General features: G+C 41.9%; 1 protein-coding gene across 2 annotated transcripts in view; it reads left to right on the forward strand.

Annotated features, from left to right (window-relative positions):
- LOC143281972 (uncharacterized) overlaps positions 1-13849 on the forward strand; it is a 56006-nt gene extending 42157 nt beyond the window's left edge. For both annotated transcript variants that reach the window (XM_076587333.1, XM_076587332.1), the window contains exons 20-24: positions 2029-2102; positions 2526-2629; positions 6697-6838; positions 7456-7538; positions 13135-13849. In XM_076587333.1, the coding sequence (XP_076443448.1) occupies positions 2029-2102; positions 2526-2629; positions 6697-6838; positions 7456-7538; positions 13135-13208 (477 nt within the window). In that variant the 3' untranslated portion in view covers positions 13209-13849. The remainder of the gene's footprint in view (positions 1-2028; positions 2103-2525; positions 2630-6696; positions 6839-7455; positions 7539-13134) is intronic.
- Positions 13850-23178: the final 9329 nt, after the last annotated feature.

A 23178-nucleotide genomic window follows, 5' to 3' on the forward strand; every position in this document is an offset into this window, starting at 1 on the left:
TTCTTTCGTTTTTAAACAATTTTATTTTTCATTTCAGAATGCATACATGCATAGAGAAAAGCTAAACTAAACATAATGCACAGACAACAACAAGAAAATACTTGTGAAAAAAATGGGAAAAAAAGGGAAAAAAAACACACCCACACACACACATACCAACAAACAAACACAAAACTCCTCTAAAATGCAAAGAACAGATTTTGAATCCAAACATCAAATAGCAAATAGTATCATAAAAATTAAAACAGAAAAACAAAATGCTTGTCATAATATGATAATCCAGTCTTCATAATCGGTGTCTGTAGCTGGATATCTTTTTTTTAATTTTTTTTTTTTTTATATAACTTTTTCAGCAGCAGAAGACAAAAATGAATTTGCTGAAAGGGGAGAGAAGAGCTCCAATTGAATGCACACTTAGAAAGGACAAGTTATCACTGTCCACTTGCGATTTATGTTTTGGATCATTTCCAAATAAAACAATTGATTAGTTCAGTGTTTTCTTTGAAACATTAAAAGTCACAATAGCTGCTTATCACATGTTCAAGGTGCTTCCATATGGTCTTGTATATAATATAAACACCTCATACAGTTTTCAAGTGAACATTTAGTTGAATGCACACACACACAAAAATCCTGTTTGTTCACTGTTATTCAAAATTAATCATACCAATCACGTTGGTTTAAACAGTATTTTATTTGGAACATGTCACAATACAACACATATATTGATGAACAGGACAACAAGAAAATTTTATATAAAGTCCTGTCCTGATACATGTACATACTGAATATGTGACGGATGTCATCATAACTAGAAGTTAAGACGTGAACATACATGAGTTTTGAACAAAACTAAGCTGAGATACGAATAAAGTGAAGAAAATGAATAATAAACATGTGGTGGAGGAAGAAGTCAATACAGAGAGAACGAGAAAGAGAAGTATCAAGGCTGGGGCACAAGCACAGCAAGACTTAACTCGACCGACAAACAAAGCGGCGAAGGCCAACCGTCCCGCGGAAAAAAAATCACATTCTGCTCCTGACACAGAGTATGGTTGTCTTGATATATGGGTAAAGTCAACAGCATGATTAACAGCTTGCTTTTGATTTTTTTTTTAAGTAGAAAAAAACACACACACACCCAAATAAAAAAAACAACAACAAAAAACAATGTGTGTTGGCCTTGCAATCTTCAGGTGTAGAAGAAACATGTGAAAGTTTCAGTTTCAGTTCCAAGAAGGTGTCAAAGCATGCAGACTGGTCCATATGAGCTAAAGCACTTCGGCTTTGGGGGAAAAAAAATCAAACAGATAAAGGAGCAGATGCCTGACCTTCATATAAACCCAGTGTGTTGATCAGGTAAGACGGGCGCAATAGCTGAATGGTTAAAGCGTTGGACTTTCAATCTGAGGGTCCTGGGTTCGAATCTCGGTGACAGCGCATGGTGGGTAAAGGATAGAGATTTTTCCGATCTCCCAGGTCAACATATGTGCAGACCCGCTAGTGCCTGAACCCCCCTCCCCCATGTGTACACGCAAGCAGAAGATCAAATACGCACATTAAAGATCCTGTAATCCATGTCAGCGTTCGGTGAGTTATGGAAACAAGAACATACCCAGCATGCACCCCCCCCTTCCCCCAAAAGCTGAGTATGGCTGCCTACATGGCAGGGTAAAATCGGTCATACACATGAAAACCCACTTGTGTACATACGAGTGAACATGGGAGTTGCAGCCCAGGAACGCATAAAAAGAAGATCAGGTCACAAGGGCCTAATGTAGGTTTGTGGAAAACATCATCATGGAATGAAATAGAATGATTAAACAAAACTAACAAATAATACAAATCCAATGATGAAATGGAAGGTATGTTGAGATATGTGAAGATGATGTGATGACATAACTTTGCAGGTTCGCTGGGAAAACGGGTTCATCGGATGTGAAGATGATGTGATGACATAACTTTGCAGGTTCGCTGGAAAAACGGGTTCATCGGATGTGAAGATGATGTGATGACATAACTTTGCAGGTTCGCTGGGAAAACGGGTTCATCGGAAAGTACAAGTATGGAGCTGAGAGCAAGATGGAGCTGACTGTTGACACGTGAGTTTGCCTTAATGGGATAATTTTGATTAGATTGTCTGTTTACATTGATGTAACTAACCATTAATTCGATTGAGTATTGATGTAACTGATCATTGATTTTATTGTATGTTTATTTATGTAATGTGTACACTGAGGAAGGTGGCAGATGCTTATCTACTAGTGAGGGTCTTAGTTCGGTCAGTTTTTCTAATTTGTTTCATCCCCCTTCTTTTTTTTATGCTGCAGAGGTTCCCCTCTGTTTTATTTAATCCAAAGTAGTGTTTCGTTTTGGGTGATAACGTCAGATTTACTTGTAGAGCAAAGTTCCTGCTCTGTGTCATACTTTTGCATCAGAATCACAAAGAGAGTGCAAATCTATGGCTTGGCTGTTGTTGTAGAAGATCAAACTAACTTTTGATGCTTTTTTTTTTTCCACTGCAGAAATTCTCTGCCACTGGAAGAGTTTGTTGGGACACAGTCATTCTCTGACCGAGCAGATGCCGGGTCTGAACTGGGAGCTACTGGCGGGTTCGATCCTGCTGAAGGTATGGTCTGTTAGCCCATGCTTTCTCACTGCTCTCACACACACACACACACACACACACACACACACACACACACACACACACACACACACACACACACACACACACACTCACACACACACACACACACACACACACATACACACACACACACACACACACACACACACACTCACACACACACACACACTCACACTCACATACACACACACACACACTCACTCACTCACTCACTCACACACACACACACACACACACACACACACATACACACACACTCACAACCACACATACACACACACACACACTCACACTCACACACACACACACACACACACACACACACACACACACACACACACACACACACACACATATGCTCACTCACATTTTTTTTTAAAACCAGTATGAACATCACCATCATTATCATGATAGTCATTGTCATCTTCCCCTTCTTTCTCTTTTTTTTTTTTTTTTTTTCTCTCTCTCATTTTCTCTAAGATTTGTGTTGGAAAAAGACAAGAAAGCAACCCTGATGACAAAGGAAAGGTTTTTGATAAAAAATAAAAAAATAAGGGGGACTTTCCACGCTTTCTCACACATTGTGAGAAAGCATGTGGGTGTGACCACACTTTTTGGTAAACAGGGGGAAAGTGCGGGGTCATCCCCACAATTTGTCTCAAAGTGAGATAAATTGTGGGATTGTGAGAAAGCGTGGAACAGTGCATGTGCTTGTCTGGTTGTAAAATTTCCGCCATATTCTCCTCACATCATTCAGGTAAAATTTCCGCCATATTCTCCTCACATCATTCAGGTAAAATTTCCGCCATATTCTCCTCACATCATTCAGGTAAAGTTTCTGCCATATTCTCCTCACATCATTCAGGTAAAATTTCTGCCATTTTCTCTTCACATCATTCAGGTAAAATTTCTGCCATATTCTCCTCACATCATTCAGGTAAAATTTCTGCCATATTCTCCTCACATCATTCAGGTAAAATTTCTGCCATATTCTCCTCACATCATTCAGGTAAAATTTCCGCCATATTCTCCTCACATCAGTCAGGTAAAATTTCTGCCATATTCTCCTCACATCATTCAGGTAATGTGCCTGAACCCCCGTCATGTGTATTAGACCCATGCAGAAGATCAAATACTCACGTTAAAGATCCCATAATCCATGTCAGCGTTTGGTGGCTTTTGGAAACAAGAACATACCCGGCATACAACAACATGAAAGACTGGCTGCATGTTGGGGATAAGAACGGTCATACATGGGAAGGCCCAATGTGTATACAAGTGAATGTGGGAGTCACAGCGAGACAGAGAGAGAGGCTGAGAAGGGAGAGACAGAGAGAGAGAGGCTGAGAAGGGAGACAAGACAAGACAAGACAAATTCTTTATTTCGAGGATAATAGATAAGCACTGGTGTGCTTTTTTACATCCAGTCCCTGCCCTGAATAGGGTCTACACTACACAATATTCAATAAAATGAAAGCATGGTGTTAGTAGAGATACACAACAGAGGAAAAAAATATGCATAAATCAAAACAAAACAACACACACACACACACACACACACACACACACACACACACACATACACACACACACACACACACACACACACACACACACACACACACACACACACACACACACACACACACACACACACGACACACACACACACACACACGCACACACGAACACACACACACACACACACACACACACACACACACACACACACACACACACACACACACACACACACACACACACACGGCATACAGGCACTAGCATGGTGTTAGTAAAATGCATAGGAAAAAAAATTAACAAAATCAAAGAAACAAACACACACAACACACACCGCATTACACATCAGAATGGGGGATAGAGGGTGAGGAAGGTTCTGTCAACCATACACATTTGACAAACAGTATCAATAAAATGAACGATTTACATTACACATTATGGCATAAGGTGGGAAAGGCAATGTTTTTTGAAGGTGGTTGGGCAATGGTGTTGTTTAATTGTTTCTGGGAGTGAGTTCCATAGGGTGGCGCCTGAGTAAACCAGACTGGATTTGAACAAGTCAGTTCTTGGAATTGGGATATGGACTTTGGGGGGAGAGAGAGAGAGAGAAACTGAAACTGAAACTGAAAAATGTTTTAATGCCATTGATATTACAGTCCTATTGGCATGGGACACATCAGAATAATCGTTTAACAACATAAAAACAAACCAAACAGCATGAATATATCAAAGTCGCAGCAACAACCCTGCAAAGAAAATCACAAGGTCTGTTAAAATTCAATTCAGTTCAATTCAAAATACTTTATTATCTGCTTCAACCAAAAACAAAATTTTCTTTAGGCTCACTTAAAATAAAATGCCCATCAGCAAAAATCAAAGGAAAAAAATACTGACACACCCTTCACTTATCACCATGCACACATCAATTATTATGTAAAAAGAAAAACATGTGTGAAAGACAATAGAAAACACTTCTGTCGAAAACGGCTTTACCCACGTTTGACAAACTCATGGCGTGCTCAACTGAAAAGAAAAGTAAACCTATACATATTCAGTTAATTTGCACTTTCTCCGTGCATGTTAGAAAACGATACAAATGTCGGCTTCTTTCAGTTGACCATCCAACCTAAACGCTATGACAGTTAAAGCTTTAGTATGTTGTTTTTTTTAACTTTCGAGACTGCAATTCTTTTGTTGTGTATGCATTACAAGTTTAGAACAATTCTTGCTACGAAAGTGCCAAGCAAGGGCGATAAATTTAGCAAGTGACTGAATTATCTTTACATTATCTGACAAAAGGAGATGGATGATGTCCCTTTCAACTGAAACACTTTCTTTAAAAGCTTCACATTTTTTACGGATATCACTGTAGGCGTTACACACAAAAAGAAAATGAATTTCGTCTTCTGTCTGCGCCCTTCACATAGGGCATGGGGGTCAAATAGATGTGTCAATGGAGTACCATCTTTTACTGGCATTCAGCCCCAATACCCTTAGCCTGAACCGAGCAAGACTAAGTCTGTGCCATTTATTGTTAAGAACTGAAATATATTTTTCCATCTCAAATATACTCTTAAACGAAAGAAACCAGCTATATTTTTCTGAATCTTCTAAATGAGAATGCCAATCCTGTTTGTATGAAGAAATAAGTCTATCTTTAAATTCAGACAAGAATAATTTCACATCACTAACACCTTGACACATCCAAACAATCCCGAAACCATGAACATTCAAAACATTCTGCACATAATATGCCCAGTTATGCTTTCCAGATTCACCATCATGATGTACGCTTGTTTGCATATTCTTTCAGAAGGAAGCTGTGTTAGCCTAAGCCAGTATTTAATGCATTTAATCCAAGTTGTGATCAATAAAGGGTAACAACCAACTTCACCATAAATCATTTTATTTGATGAATGCAATGGTACTGAAAGAAAACGTTTTCTAGCACATGTGTGTACGTTTTCCATTTCACTATTGTTACATAAGCCCCATACTTCTGCCCCATATGACAACATTGGTACAACCCGTGAATCAAATAGTTTCCAAAAAATGGAAAAGTCATGAAGAGAGACAGAGAGGGAGAGAAAAGACACACAGACAGACAGATGCACAGAGAGAGAGAGAGAGAGAGTGTGTGGGGGGTGTGGGGGGGAGTGGGGGGTGTTGAATAATGGAAAGGTGATTTGCTATGGCTTTACTATGACTCGGTCTTGCGTGATTTTGTCACATAGGTTGTATGCCAGATCTGACTAGTCATGTACCTGAACTGAACATATCACAGACTTCACCACACTTACTCTGAATTTTTCACAGTGTGATAAAAAAAAAACACACACACACACACAAAAAACAACAGAAGTGAATTCTGATTCTTCTTCTTCTTCTTTATTTGTGTGCTGCGACTCCTACATTCACTCGTCCAGACAAGTGGGCTTTTACATGTCGGACTGTTTTTACACCAGCCATGTAAGCAGCCATACTCCATTTTCCGGGTGGGGTGGGGTGGGTTCTGACCCTGATGGCAGGACCACCGAGGAGGATGTGGCAGTGGTGGGACCCACAGCGGAAGGGTTGGCGGACGTACAACGCCGACATTCAGGACAGACTGCTGATGGCTTATCAGCAGCGCCATGATGGCTCCTGCGTCATCAACCGGGGAGGACAGAAGTCAGTGTCATGGTTTTTGTGTGTGTGTAAGGGGGAGAGGGGGGGAGGGGGGAGTGAGGGGGGGGGGTTGTTGTGTGTGAGTGTGGGTTAATGTGTGTGTGTTGTGTTGTTTGTGTGTGTGGTGTTGTTTGTGTGTGTGTTGTGTGTGTGTGTGTGTTTGTGTGTGTGTGTGTGTTGTTGTTGTTGTTGTTTGTGTGTGATGTTATTCGTGTGTCTGTGTGTGTCCATTGTGTGTTGTGCTCTGTGTGTGTGTGTGTGTGTGTGTGTGTTGTGTTGTGTTGTTGTTGTTGTTTGTTTGTTTTGTTTTTTTCAGTGTGTGGTGTGTTGTGTGTGTGTGTTGTGATTTTTTTGTTTTGTTTGTTGTTGTTTGTGTGTGTTGTGTGTCTCTGTGTGTGTGTGAATGCGTTGTCTGTGTGTGTTTTGTGTGTGTGTGTGTGTGTGTGTGTGTCTGGGTGCATGTGTGCGTGTGTGTGGGGGGGGGGTGGTGGTGGTGGTGGGGGGCGTGTGTGTTTGTGTGTGCTTTGTGTTACTATGTGTGGCTGTAGTGTGTGCATGCATGAATTATTTGCGCATTTTCATCCTACATTCATGCCGTTTTTTTCCTCCATTTCGTGCAGTCGCCGTGTCCTGTTCAAACTTAACCAGGAAAAGCCAGTGGACAAAAATGCAGGAGGAGGGATTGTGCTTGTGCAAGCGCTAAGTATGAACTTCTTTCTTGTTTTTCTGTTTTCTGTTTTTTGTTGCTGTTTTCTTTCTGTGTAGCAGATTATCATTTCGTGTGAATCAGTCCTTTTTTTTCTTTCTCTTGTTTTTTACATTTAAATGTTGATGAAAAAGTTAGTGTGTGCATATGTGTATGCATATGTGTGTGTGGCTCTGTGTGTGTGTGTGTGTGTGTGTGTGTGTGTGTGTGTGTGTGTGTGTGTAAGTGTTGCACACATGTGTGCAATTGTATGTATGTGTGTGTGTGCTTGTGAATGTTTGTACTTCTGTGTGTGGCGTAGTTATGCTTGTGTGCCTGTTTGCCTTGTGCTTGTGTGTGTGTGTTTGCAGTGGGGGTGTGGGGTGGGAGTGGGGGGCATGTATGTTTAGTTGTATGTCTGGAATGTGTATGTGTGTGTGTGTGTGTGTGTGTGTGTGTGTGTGTGTGATTGTGCATGTGTGTGTGTGTATGTTCAAATGAAAAACGCATTCACGTTAACTGATGGTATAGAAGCCTGTCAGGTCAGGTCATTAGATCTGCTACTGGTAACCTGTAATCCAGTACAACCTGTTCAGGGTCGGGTTGCCGGCGACTAAACCGGCACTCCCACCGCTCCCTTCCGGGACTGGTGAGGCGGGTGGCTAGACACCCTTATGGAGATCTATAAAAGGGCGTTGGCTCAGGAGAGCCACCGACGGCCATCTAGCTCCACTGTGCTGTGTGCATGCCACACACAGTTGGCCCCCGGGGTGTGTCTACCCATGCATGCGAAAGTCTGGATCCGGCAGAATCTGCGGAAGAAACCTATCGGTTCAACGGAGAGGAAGGCGGTTACAGCAACGCACTGTGGAGTGCAGAGAGCAAGATGAGACACCGAAAGGATATCTTGGTCATCCACTGCATCCGTGCTCATCCTCCAGTCGTCTCGACTTAGTCTTGCCACTGGAAATTGGTGGACCCGGACGAGAGAGTGAGGTTGACGTTGCGCAACTCCTCTTCACTTTAAACAAACTCATCGCGCAAGTCATCAGTCATCCAAAATGACCTTTCATCCTTCATCATTTCATCACCCCCAAGTCCTGTGGCGACAGGCGAGCGACGAAACGACAGGTGTGGGTACACTGGCAGTCGCAGTCGCAGACCTGCACGCAGGCGGCTCAGGCCATAGGGTCGTTCTTCGTCGACAGGAGCAGCGATGGAGCTCGGCAGCCGTCTGAGCGTCTGAGCAGCCCTCTTTAGGAATGCACTGCTCACCTCCCTGGCATGAGGAAGGGGCTAGAAAAGGTGCCCTAAAAATTGCCTGCTCCATATCACCCTGGCCAGCATACCGCGGCTGGCGGGGACCCTACATCAGCGGTCGAAACAACAAGAAAGAAAAGAAAAAAACAAGGATCGTTCCTCTCACCATTGGTGCTTGGAACATAAGGACTCTCCTGGACAGAGATAACGCGGACAGACCCCAAAGGAGAACGGCACTAGTTGCATCCGAACTCGCCAGATACAACATTGACATCGCAGCCTTGAGTGAGACTCGGCTTGCAGGTGAAGGCGAGCTCTGTGAACGGGGATCTGGTTACACCTTCTTCTGGAGTGGACGAGGAAGCGAAGAGCGACGTGAGGCTGGCGTTGGTTTTGCAGTAAAAGCAGCACTTGTCAGCAAGCTAGCTGGAATCCCAAAGGGAGTCAACGATAGGCTTATGACCATGAAACTCCCAGAAGCACCTCACCATTGTCAGTGCCTACGCCCCAACCATGACCAACCCGGATGAAGTGAAGGCGAAGTTCTACGAGGACCTTCACTCTGTCATTGCTGCTACCCCTAAAGCAGACAAGCTCATCATTCTTGGGGACTTCAATGCTAGAGTTGGCTCTGACTACATCTCCTGGGATGGAGTGATTGGAAAGCACGGTGTGGGCCACTGCAACCCAAATGGATTGCTTTTGCTTCAGACCTGTGCAGAGCACGAACTGCTGATAACCAACACAGTTTTCTGCCTCCCTACCCGTAACAGGACGTCATGGATGCACCCTCGCTCAAAGCATTGGCATCTCATCGATTATGTCATCGTCAGGAAAAGGGATAGGCAAGATGTACGTGTAACAAAGACCATGTGCGGCGCTGAGTGTTGGACAGACCATCGCCTTGTAATCTCAAAGCTGAATATTCGAATCCAGCCCAAGAGACGCCCCCAAGGCCAGAAGGCTCCAAAACGGCTCAACATCGCTCAGCTGAAAAACATCACCATCAAACAGTCCTTTGTGGAACTGCTGGAAGACCGTCTGGAATCCGCCTCTCTGGACAACCAGAATGTGGAGTCTGACTGGAGGACCCTGCGTGAGCTGATCTATAGTACAGCTTCAGAGACCCTGGGACCTATGTCCAGAAAGCACAAAGACTGGTTTGATGAAAACTGTGATGAAATCAAGCAGCTTCTGGATGAGAAACGCCGTCTGCATCAATCCTACCTGAGCAACCCAAAGTCCACATCAAAAAAGGATGTGTACGATGCCATCCGCAGGACTGTTCAGCAAAAGTTACGCCAGATGCAGGATAAGTGGCTGAGTGACAAAGCTGATGAGATCCAGGGATATGCTGACAGGCACGATATGAAGAGGTTCTATGATGCCGTAAAAGAAGTCTACGGCCCCACATCCTCAGGATCATCCCCCCTCCTCAGTGCAGATGGGAATACCTTGATCACCGAGAAGGAGAAAATTCTCGAACGCTGGGCTGAGCACTTCAACAGTGTCTTAAATCGCCCTTCCTCCATAAATGATGAAGCCATAGACCGTCTCCCACAAGTCCCCATCAACGAAGCACTGGACGATCCGCCAACACTTCTTGAGACCCAGAAAGCAATCCGTCTGCTATCCAGTGGCAAAGCACCTGGCTCAGACTCCATACCAGCAGAGGTCTACAAGGATGGAGGCACTGTGCTGACTGAGAAGCTCCATCAGCTGTACTCACTCATGTGGAAAGAAGAGACGATCCCCCAGGATTTCAAAGATGCATCTATCATTCACTTGTACAAGCGAAAGGGGAACCGGCAAGCCTGTGATAACCATCGGGGCATTTCCTTGCTCTCCATCGCAGGCAAGATACTTGCCAGGATCCTACTAAACCGCCTCACAGCACACCTTGACCAAGGTCATTTGCCTGAGAGCCAATGTGGATTCCGGAAAGAGCGCGGAACCACCGACATGGTGTTTGCTGCAAGGCAGCTGCAAGAGAAATGTCAGGAGCAAAATGCTGATCTGTTCTCCACCTATGTCGACCTCACTAAGGCCTTCGACACCGTGAGCAGAGAGGGACTGTGGAAGATCATGGCCAAGTACGGATGCCCTCGGAAATTTATTTCCTTGGTCAGCCAATTCCATGAAGGCATGCAGGCTCGAGTCCAGGACAAAGGCGAAACATCTGCTCCTTTTGCTGTCACAAATGGTGTCAAGCAAGGCTGCGTCCTGGCTCCAACGCTGTTCAGCCTCATGTTCTCTGCAATGCTTACTGATGCCTTCAGAGATGGCGATGTTGGAATCGGCCTAAAGTACCGAACAGATGGTAAGTTGTTTAACCTCAGAAGGCTTCAAGCAAAAACGAAGGTCATGACAGACATCATCAGAGACTTTTTGTTTGCTGATGATTGTGCCCTCAACGCTGGATCTGAAGCTGACATGCAACTCAGCGTTGACAAGTTTGCCACTGCCAGCAGGAACTTCGGCCTTACCATCAGCACGAGGAAAACTGAAGTTCTCCATCAGCCAGCCCCAGGGAAACCCTACGTTGAGCCCAACATCACAGTCAACGGTCAGAGACTCAGTGCGGTGGAGCGGTTCACATACCTTGGCAGCACACTGTCACGAAATGCGACCATCGACGATGAAGTGAACGTCAGGATTGCAAGAGCAAGCGCAACTTTTGGTAGAATCAGTGCAAATGTCTGGAACAGAAGAGGCATTAGTCTTGAGACCAAGCTAAAGGTCTACAGAGCAGTAGTTCTCCCCACACTACTGTACGCCTGCGAAACTTGGACAGTGTACCAACGACATGCCAAGAAGCTGAACCACTTCCACACAACATGCCTCAGGAAGCTACTGAACATCAAGTGGCAAGACAAGACCCCAGACACAGAGGTGCTCGCAAAAGCCACCCTTCCCAGCATCTTCACCATCCTGATGCAGTCCCAGCTTCGCTGGGCTGGACACGTGGCGCGCATGCCAGACCATCGGCTGCCCAAAAGGCTCTTCTATGGCGAGCTGCAACAAGGGAAGAGATCACACGGAGGTCAGAAGAAGCGCTTCAGAGATACTCTGAAAGTCTCTCTGAAAGCGTTTGATATCAACCCTGACTCCTGGGAGGAATCTGCAGTGGACCGTGACAAATGGCGTGCTGCTGTGCACAAAGGCGCCAAGTTGTGCGAGGCCAACAGGACTGCTGCAGCTGTTCAGAAGAGGCAGGCCAGAAAGTCACGGGCAAACAAGCTCCCTGACAATGGTATGCCTGTCTTTGTCTGCCCCAACTGTCAGCGAACATTTTGTGCGCAGATTGGACTATTCAGCCATCTGCGCATTCACAGATAGATTCATGAGCATCCTACCACCACCCTCCCCCCATCCCCCAGCTGGATGACAACGATGGTCATCATCGATCTCGATGGACACACACATTACATTACACACTTCTGTGTGTGGCGTAGTTATGCTTGTGTGCCTGTTTGCCTTGTGCTTGTGTGTGTGTGTTTGCAGTGGGGGTGTGGGGTGGGAGTGGGGGGCATGTATGTTTAGTTGTATGTCTGGAATGTGTATGTGTGTGTGCGTGTGTGTGTGTGATTGTGCATGTGTGTGTGTGTGTATGTTCAAATGAAAAACGCATTCACGTTAACTGATGGTATAGAAGCCTGTGGACATCGCTCATTAGGATCTAAAAGGACAGTAGAAAAGAAAGCTGTCACAAGATGTGTTTACAAGTGTCCCTCCATCTGCAGCAGCCATATGGATGTATCACCACTGTGTATGGCTTTTTGTTTGGATCATTGTGACCTTGAGTGCATGTGAGGAGGGATGTGCACGGACGTATTCAATAGCATATGTACAATACACAAGTACCCCCCCCCCCACCCACCCACTCCCCCCACACAGACATCCACACACTCTGTGAGATACCCACACTCACTCACACATCCACCCACACACCCACACTCACACATACAGAGTCCCCATCTCACTCACAAAGTCACACACACACACACACACACACGCACGCACGCACGCACGCATGCACACACACACATGCACGCACGCACACACACACACACACACACACACACACATGCACGCACTCACACACACATGTACTCACACACACACACACACACACACACACACACACTCAGATGCACACACACACACACACTCTCTCTCTCTCTCTCTCTCTCTCTCTCTCTCTCTCTCTCTCTCTCTCTCTCTCTCTCTCTCCCTCCCTCTCTTTATCAAATGTCACTTTTTATATCTAGATATAAATTCCAAATCAGTCTGATGGGGGGAAGGTGGAATGTAAAAATGACATCAGTTAATGCCATCGTTTGGTCAATTTCAGCGGTCAGCGAGATGGAGTATGTGAGGATGCTGGAAGAGGAGGAAAAGATATCGGCACACGCACACTACAGCTGACAGCACACAAAGCTCGACAAGAACAAGAACAGAAAGTGAGCAGGAACCCCTTCACAGAAACTCCTTCATCACAATACGGATGTCACTGTCACAGGGAGACATTCCACAGAGGACTTCCTGCAGTCAAAACGAGCCTGTTGGAAGAAACACACCTATATCTATATGTATATATATATATATATATCTGTATATATATATACATATACATTATCTATATGGTGTTAAGGGTAGATGGGTTTACGTTGTGGTGGAAGGATTCAATGGGATAAAGAAAATTTTACTCTTTCATCACCATAGGTGACCTAAGTCGACCAGACAGTGTGCCACCATAGGCGACTACTTTCATGTATTAAAGGGCCGTTTTTCATTTTGTAACAGAGCTTCACAGTTGTAGCCAGTTTCCCACCAATAGAACAATGACTAATCTTTGCCCCCTGACCCAGTTTGAAGTGAACAAGTCCATTGTGTTGTTTTAACGTGAACCCAAACCCTGTGACTGAGATCATCGTATCTGAGATATTTGGCGCTGGGGAGTATTTTTCCCACAAGAAACTTGGTGGTGAAAGAGTTAAGAGATCGCAGAACATCCTAGCTCCCAAGGGTCAGACATGTGATAAAGAACCAGAACCAGGTGGTAAGGGAGGGATGTGGATGTAGGAGGGGGGGGGGGAGTGGTGTGTGGGAGGGTGAGGGGGGGGGGGGTATGTTGTGATGGATTGTATTTGCAGGAATGTGGAGAAACAAAGGGGATGATAGGATTAGAAGAAATGAAACGTTAAAGGAATTGAAAGACCCTCACAAAGGCCAGAGACATACAGAGACCAGTCACAAAGGGTTTTCTATTGTTTTCTTGCCAAAAAAAAAGTAAGGAGAAAGAAGAAGATAACAGTGTAGCAATGCAGTGAGAAGCCAGTCTTTAGGGAGACGCACACACAGGGCAGGTGAATATGAACACTTTTTGATTGATTGATATGGATACTTATATTGTGCCTATCCTTGGTCAGAGACCAAGCTCTAAGCGCTTTACAAATATGGGGTCATTTGCACAACAGGCTGCGTACCTGGGTAGAGCTGACTGACGGCTGCAACTGGGAGCTCATCATTCGTTTCCTGTGTTATTCAGTCAGATTTCAGGCATGCACACATACACTCTCAGACAGACATGTAACATTTGACGTGTATGACCGTTTTTGTTTATTTACCTCACCATGTAGGCAGCCATACTCCATTTTCGGGGGTGTGCATGCTGGGTATGTTCTTGTTTCCATAACCCACCGAACGCTGACATGGATTACACGATCTTTAACGTGCGTATTTGGTCTTCTGCGTGCATATACTCATAAAGGGGGTTCAGGCACAAGCAGGTCTGCACATATGTTGACCTGGGAGATCAGAAAAATCTCCACCCTTTACCCACCAGGGGCCATCACCAAGATTCGAACCAGTGACCCTCAAATTGAAAGTCCAACGCTGCCCAATAGAAAAATAAACAACACTGCCTGACAGGAAAAAAAAAGAACACTGCCCGATAGATGCCTCACAGCTATCAACACTGACAACACATGCTGTGAAGACAACACCGTGGGTTACTCTTCACAGCCAGACTGTTGAGCTGAATGTTTGGGTAATTTGTGTTTCTGTGCATACGTTCAGAGACAGATAACTGAATGATCCCTGAATCAGTTTGTGTCAGCTCAGTCACAAATGAAAGGGACCAGGACAATTGACTAAAATAGAAGAATTTGTAAACTTAATTTAAGGCACCTGAAATCAAACTTTTTTTTATGGGTTCAGAACTGAAAATTGCGAATTGTGTTAAATCGGTTTAACCTAAGGAAACACTAGTAGCATAGACTGAAAGTTGGAATTGTGACAATTCTACCAATGTATAATATTCAATGCTTTCTGATCTGATACAAGGGGAAATTACTCAGTTGGTGGAATTTTGAAACACAGATTTCAGATCGGCTAGTTCACCATCCAGACGAGATGGTGTGGGGTGATGAGTGACAGCAAGCTTTACATGGCTTTAAATGCCTGATCTTTTTCAGTCTGAACATCATAATAGTGGGTTTGCAGTTTACCAACAAGCAAGCGATTACATTTAAATCTAAAGTGTGTATCACTGTGTGTGACAAAAAGACAGAATGACATAATCTTCAATGTCAATCAGAATACAGCCAGCAAAGAATTAGAAAAAAGTCTACACAAGCACAATAAGAATTATCTGGAAGTGAATGAGAAAAAGCATTGAATGACTTATCATTATCATTATTATTATTATTGAATTATAAACTGTTTCAGACTGATCTTGAACTATGCTTATGCGGTAGTTGTGGGTATGAGGCTCAGAGTTTAGAGTTTTAAAGTTAAAGAGATGGTGGAATCGAACCAAATTGGCCTTGGGCGAGGGATTTGTCTGTGTGTGAGTGTGTGTGTTGTGTTGTGTATGTGTGTACTTGTGTGTATGTGCGTATGTGTGTGCATGTGTGTATGTGTGTACATGTGTGTGTGTGTGTGCGCATGTGTGTGTGTGTGTGTGTGTGCGTGTGTGTGTGTGTGTGTGTGTGTGAATGTTTTGGGGGTGGGTGGATGGAGGAGGGGGAGGTTAACATGGTACTGTCATAATCATAAAATGTTCATCGTTTGTTTTGTAAATGGGGTTTTAGTTTGAAAATGTTGACCTTCTTTTATTTATTTTTTTATTTTTTGACTGGAATGTACAGTTGATGAATATTACTTAGCATGATACAGGAATGGTTTGGATGATATTTTGTGAGCTACAAAAGATTTGCAAACCTTTTGGCAAAACACAAGATGTGCAAAGGTTTGGAAAAGCACAAGACGGCGCAGGTGCAAACATAGTGAAGTTCAGTGTCCCGTATTCTTTTATGGTAACAGGTGTGAATTCATACCCACCGTGTCTAGGGTTGAGCACAGAAACGTGAGGCCCAGTCCTCTCTTTCCACTATTTTTAACCTCCTCCAACCGAAGTCAGGTAAACCATTCACACCTTACTGGAGTGAGGAAAATCAGAGTAAAGTTCAACAAATAGTAAAGAGTGGTAACTCTCTCCATTCACAAGGTACACAACTTGAAGTCAGTGCTGCTTACACTACCGATTCAGCCAGCACACTGGTGTATAAGAGTAAAGTTCCTTTCCAAAGGGCACAACACCATGCCAAAAGGGGGCCTCGAACCCTGGTCTACTGGTGAACAGTGAATCAGAGTCTAATGCCTAACTGCTTCTGCCACGGTGCTTCACTGTTGCAAACATTCAGTGAAACACAAGACATGTAGCGGAATAACGTTTTGACAAAACACAAGGTGAGGTATAACAATGCAAACTGCACTGCTCAGGCAGATGGATATTACACCAAAAAAAATTAATCTGTTGTGAAAATGTACAGTGAAAACGATAGTTATTAAAATGATGGCATAAGATCTGTAAGAGAATGAATAACAAGTACGATGTAAGGCTTTTATCAGTAAGATGTTGCTGTATTTTGTAGCTTTCCATCATAGATTGGGTGTATATAGTTTTTAACCATTGTCAGGAAAAAGTCAACTTAGTAGAAAACATGCCATTTTCTCCTTTTTTTTCTTTTTTTTTTAACCTTTTTTTATGATGATGGTATCTATATTTTTCTTTATATGGTGGATTGAGATATTTGCCAATGTGTCTGAGATTATGTACAGATGGGTGTTAATGAAATGAGGATTATGTTGGAACGCTGCCAATATCACAGATGGTTGGTGCTAAACTGTTGTTTTGCCATGCACTGTTTCGGTGTTTGAGGGGATTACCATCCCCCACCCCCTGCCCCCGTGGAATGCTGGGTGTCTTTCGGCATAAACATCATCCCCGCCTTCTGGAAATTCTGTGTTAGAAATTTCCTCTTTTCTATCACTCTCTTTTGTTTCTGCTTTTTTTTTTCATTCTTCACTGTTGTCTCCTTTTTCTGCCTTACCTGTCCATTCCCCTTTCTTTTTTCAAGCAAGCCTTGACACGTTTGTTTTTTTTCCTCTTTTCCACATTCTGGGATGTGCTGTCTGTATTCTTTTGCTGTGGCGATTAGGAAGTGAGATGTAAACACTGGGATGGGCACTAGCTGTCCGTTCAGTAGTGTTATTTGTCCACGATTATGGACTTTTTAAATGTATTTTTTGTCTGGCTTTGAAGTATTGTTTTTTCCTTTTTTTTATCATTTTTTGTAATCTTGGGATGTTAGATTAAGCTGATGTCCTCAACACGGCTTAGTTATATTTGCCATAGTGAGCTAAATGGTTCAGATAATGTGTCATGAACTGTATTTTGTAGGTTTATCTTAATGGGATTTTTACGCATGTGACAGTTTTGTGTTTAACATGATTGAACATTTTGTGTAATTGGGCAGTCCTGATATGGCCTTGTGTGGTCAGCTGGTTTTGGAAATTTCTACCACAGAACATCAGGCAATGCTCCACTATAAAATCTTTCAAGTCTAATCTTAAAACGTACTTATTCAAGTAATATTTTAAACTATAGATCATTCTCTCCTCAAACTGTCTTTAAGTCTGTGCGTCCGTGTGTTTATGTGAGGGTTGGGGTGCTGGGGTGAGGTGGGAGGAGTGTGTGAGTCGTAAGTGTTGTTACACTTTTTGATATTAATTTTTGCAAGTTTGTATCTTGATATTTTTTGTGAGGGTGAGTTGAAAGAGCTGTGTGAGTTGTAATTTTAGAGAGTTTTGTATTTTAACATTTGACTGTAGGAGTGAATTGAGAGAGCTGTGTGAGTCATAATTTTAGTGAGTTTTGTATCTAACATTTCACTGTAGGAGTAAGTTGAGAGAGCTGTGTGAGTTGTAATTTTAGAGAGTTTTGTATCTAACATTTCAATGTAGGAGTGAATTGAGAGAGCTGTGTGAGTCATAATTTTAGTGAGTTTAGTTTCTAACATTCACTGTGGGAGTAAGTTGAGAGAGCTGTGAGTCGTAATTTTAGTGAGTTTTGTTTCTAACATTTCACTGTGGGAGTGAGTTAAGAGAGCTGTGTGAGTCGTAATTTTAGTGAGTTTTGTATCTAACATTTCACTGTAGGAGTAAGTTGAGAGAGCTGTGTGAGTCGTAATTTTAGTGAGTTTTGTATCTAACATTTCACTGTGGGAGTGAGTTAAGAGAGCTGTGTGAGTCGTAATTTTAGTGAGTTTTGTATTTAACATTTGAATGTAGGAGTGAGATGAGAGAACTGTGTGAGTCGTAATTTTAGTGAGTTTTGTATCTAACATTCACTGTGGGAGTAAGTTGAGAGAACTGTGTGAGTCGTAATTTTAGTGAGTTTTGTATCTAACATTTCACTGTGGGAGTGAGTTAAGATAGCTGTGTGAGTCGTAATTTTAGTGAGTTTTGTATTTAACATTTGACTGTAGGAGTGAGATGAGAGAACTGTGTGATTCGTAATTTTAGTGAGTTTTGTATCTAACATTCACTGTGGGAGTAAGTTGAGAGAACTGTGTGAGTCGTAATTTTAGTGAGTTTTGTATCAAACATTTCACTGTGAGAGTAAGTTGAGAGAGCTGTGTGAGTCGTAATTTTAGTGAGTTTTGTTTCTAACAATTCACTGTAGGAGTGAGTTAAGAGAGCTGTGTGAGTCGTAATTTTAGTGAGTTTTGTATCTAACATTTCACTGTAGGAGTAAGTTGAGAGAGCTGTGTGAGTCGTAATTTTATTGAGTTTTGTATCTAACATTTCACTGTGGGAGTGAGTTAAGATAGCTGTGTGAGTCGTAATTTTAGTGAGTTTTGTATTTAACATTTGACTGTAGGAGTGAGATGAGAGAACTGTGTGATTCGTAATTTTAGTGAGTTTTGTATCTAACATTCACTGTGGGAGTAAGTTGAGAGAACTGTGTGAGTCGTAATTTTAGTGAGTTTTGTTTCTAACATTTCACTGTGAGAGTAAGTTGAGAGAGCTGTGTGAGTCGTAATTTTAGTGAGTTTTGTTTCTAACAATTCACTGTAGGAGTGAGTTAAGAGAGCTGTGTGAGTCGTAATTTTAGTGAGTTTTGTTTCTAACATTTCACTGTGAGAGTAAGTTGAGAGAGCTGTGTGAGTCGTAATTTTAGTGAGTTTTGTATCTAACATTTCACTGTGGGAGTGAGTTAAGATAGCTGTGTGAGTCGTAATTTTAGTGAGTTTTGTATTTAACATTTGACTGTAGGAGTGAGATGAGAGAACTGTGTGATTCGTAATTTTAGTGAGTTTTGTATCTAACATTTCACTGTAGGAGTAAGTTGAGAGAGCTGTGTGAGTCGTAATTTTAGTGAGTTTTGTATCTAACATTTCACTGTAGGAGTAAGTTGAGAGAGCTGTGTGAGTCGTAATTTTAGTGAGTTTTGTATCTAACATTTCACTGTGAGAGTAAGTTGAGAGAGCTGTGTGAGTCGTAATTTTAGTGAGTTTTGTATCTAACATTTCACTGTAGGAGTAAGTTGAGAGAGCTGTGTGAGTCGTAATTTTAGTGAGTTTTGTATCTAACATTTCACTGTAGGAGTGAGTTAAGAGAGCTGTGTGAGTCGTAATTTTAGTGAGTTTTGTATTTAACATTTGACTGTAAGAGTGAGATGAGAGAACTGTGTGAGTCGTAATTTTAGTGAGTTTTGTATCTAACATTTCACTGTAAGAGAGAATAAGAAATGACATGATCATATAACTTTTCAAAAACCTTAAAGTTACTCCAGGAAATGTCATGAGCCAAAAATCTTTGTCTACCTTTTATCTGCCTTTTGTCTACCAGTTATGAAATGTTGTGTCCATGACACTGGTCCCTTCCCACTTATTTTCGGTATTTTGTGTGTTTAATTGAATGTACCTCCTTTGCAAACAGGCCGGTGGCCTTGCAGTAAAATATTTATGAGTTCTGAGTTCTGAACTGTTAGCAAGCTGTATCTAATCTTTTTTTTTCTTTTTTTTTAATTCCTGTTTCTTATTTATAGTAGGTGTATTGTTGAAAGGGCTGAGAGCTGCAGCACGGTAAGTGCTATACAAATGTACATTATTATCATTATTACTATCATTAGTAGTAGTAGTGATAGTAGTAGTAGTAGTGTAAGTAACAATAATGATAATGGATAAGCTTTTTTGTGGCTCCATGGAGCTAGAGCACTGTGTGGTTCTCTTGTGGAAGAAATCGGGAAGGAATAACTGATTGGGGGGGGTGGGGGGGTTGCAGATTTAAAAATCTTATTGCAACAGGTTTCATTGATCACTAACATATAGCGTCTTTCAGTAGATATTGTTTTGCCACTGTCTCTCAGTGAGTGTACTGAAGTGCCATAGCTTTCAGCAGTGGGATCAGTTTCAGAGTCGTTGATTTCTTCATTTACGACTTGCTGAACAGCCACAAACATGTTTGCTTCCCAAAATCATGTCATCCTATTTTTGACTTTTTGCTGCCAACACATTGTGTTCTGAAGTCTGTATGTATGTCCTTGTGTGTGTGTGTGTGTGTGTGTGTGTGAGTGTGTGTGTGTGCATGTATGCGTGTGTGTGTGCACGTGCGCGTGCATGTGTGTTTGTGTGTGTATGTATGAATGTGTATGTGTGTATGAGTGCGCTCACTCATTTTTTGTGTGTGAATGCATTCTAAGCATGTGTTCATGAAAGTATGTATATACTGTTGTCTGTATGTATTTATTCATGTACGTTTTTGAATATGTATTTTTTTTATGTGTTTGTGATATGTTTTCGTCATGTACATTTTTGAAAATGTATTTTTTTATGTGTATTTGTGATGTGGTTTTTTTTTGTCTGTCTATTACTGTACAATACAGTAATTTAGCTGTGTAAATCAGCTGCTTTCCTTCTTGCATTGGATGCATTTCAAGGGAAAAAAATTGTTTCAGCCATAGGGCTCTTTCATTTAATTGTTCACACACAACCAGCATGTAAGCAGCTGGAATCACTGTCATATTTGGTGTGGAAGTATTTGTCCAGTTTAGCAGGTAATACTGTACTGTACATGACGTGTGTTTGTGGAATTGTTATTTGACAGCATTATTTTGACAGCGAAATGGTTTTGATATCAGAGTTCTTCAGGTTTCATCTTTCTGGAATGTAGCTTTCCTAGTGCAAGCTGAGTATGACATGCTCTCAAATGGTTTCATTTTTTAAGCAATTCCTCTGCTGTTCTTGAAAGATATTTTGATTGCTTTGTTTGTAATTGCATGAAGACAATAGTTTTAAACTTCATTTCTGAAGCAGTTCTGCTATAGACCTTGTTCGTTAGGAAACTGGAAGTCAGTGAAAAGTTCAGCCCCTTCACCTTGGGACGTCCGGATAAGGCAACATGGCGACTGTGTCCGCTGAAACTAAAAGTGCGCTTGAACCCATGAAAGTTAAAGAACCGAAAGAGTATTTAAAAAAAAGAATGGACAACTGATAAGTAGCGCGAAAGTTGAACTTGTTCGTTGTGCAAAGATTTTCAATTGTCGTGGAACCAGAAACAAGAAGGCGAAGTCAAGTCAGTTTCTGCTGTCACAGAGACATTTTTGCTGTCAAGGCGACATAAACCTCCCGCAGATTTTTAACAACTGAACTGAAGAAAAAAGTATCGCTCCTGTGTGTGACCCATTCATTCAGAATCTATATACATTCTAGCATTTCATATTGTTGCTACATTGTATGAGTGAGAGAGAGAGAGAGAGAGTGTGTGTGTGTGTGTGTGTGTGTGTGTGCGCGCGCGCCTTCTAAAAACAGATTTCAGACTTGAGAAAATGGCCATTGCTGTTTCAATGAATTTGATCTTTTTCTGGCTTTTCTATTACATGACTTTTTAATACACATTGTGGGGATGAGGGTGTTGGAGTTGAGCATGGAAATCTGGTGGGAAATGAGAGGTGCAGTTTAGCATGGAAATTGTGGGGAGAAGAGTGGTGGAGCTGTGCATGGAATTTGATTAAAGATAATCATCATCAAAACTGATTCATGTATGTTTCATCACAGTTGCATTGATGATTAACTGCAAGTAAAGAATGGTTTCGTCTTATGGTGTAGCATGCATGCATGTGTGCATACAGTACTCACTCATTCATCATTACAAGTAACATGCATTGATAAGTCTTCTCAAAACTTCCAGACATTCAGACACACCAGTCTGGTACAATCAGCTGGCCTATTTACCGAAAATGGATATGTCTGTACTTTCACCAGGTTAGAATATATATTTCTTTTATGGAAACCTGTAAGTTCATTGTATCTAACAACTGGCCAAAGGATTAACACATACATACCAGTTTTCTCTTTGATGCCATTTTTTAGAAACTGGTAGTGCTGTAATTTCTTAGTGTAAATATTTGCATTTATTTACATTTGCATGCCCCACCTCCCATCTTTTATTTCCGGTTGTTTTTTTTTAATCATAAATGTATATATTATTTATATATAATTTTCATTTGTTTATTGTTGAAAATCACTTTGATTACATTTTTTTTTTTTTTTGGTATCATTCATTCATACCTAAATGCTAAACAATGAACAACTGTCTAAACAATTTGAGTTATTTATGATGTGAGCACCATTTAGTTTTGGATGTTGTGCATGTGTGTATGTGTGCGTGCATGGGTGCGTGTGTGTGTGTGTGTGAGAGAGAGAGAGAGAGAGAGAGAGAGAGATACATCTGTATTGGAATGCAATGTCTACATTCACAAAGTTCTGATTTTTTTTCCCATGATCAGAAAGAAAAAAAACAAACAAAAAAACTCTGCAGTTCAGTTTCAGTTTCAGTAGCTCAAGGAGGCGTCACTGCGTTCGGACAAATCCATACACGCTACAACACATCTGCCAAGCAGATGCCTGACAAGCAGCGTAACCCAACGCGCTTAGTCAGCCCTTGAGAAAAAAAAGGGTAAATAAATAATAGATAAATACATAAAAAAAAGAACTACTACTACTAACAATAATATGTATAAGGCACAAAAACTTGATGAAGTCAA

This window comes from Babylonia areolata, chromosome 5, assembly GCF_041734735.1.
Source record: "Babylonia areolata isolate BAREFJ2019XMU chromosome 5, ASM4173473v1, whole genome shotgun sequence".
NCBI lineage: Eukaryota > Metazoa > Mollusca > Gastropoda > Neogastropoda > Buccinidae > Babylonia > Babylonia areolata.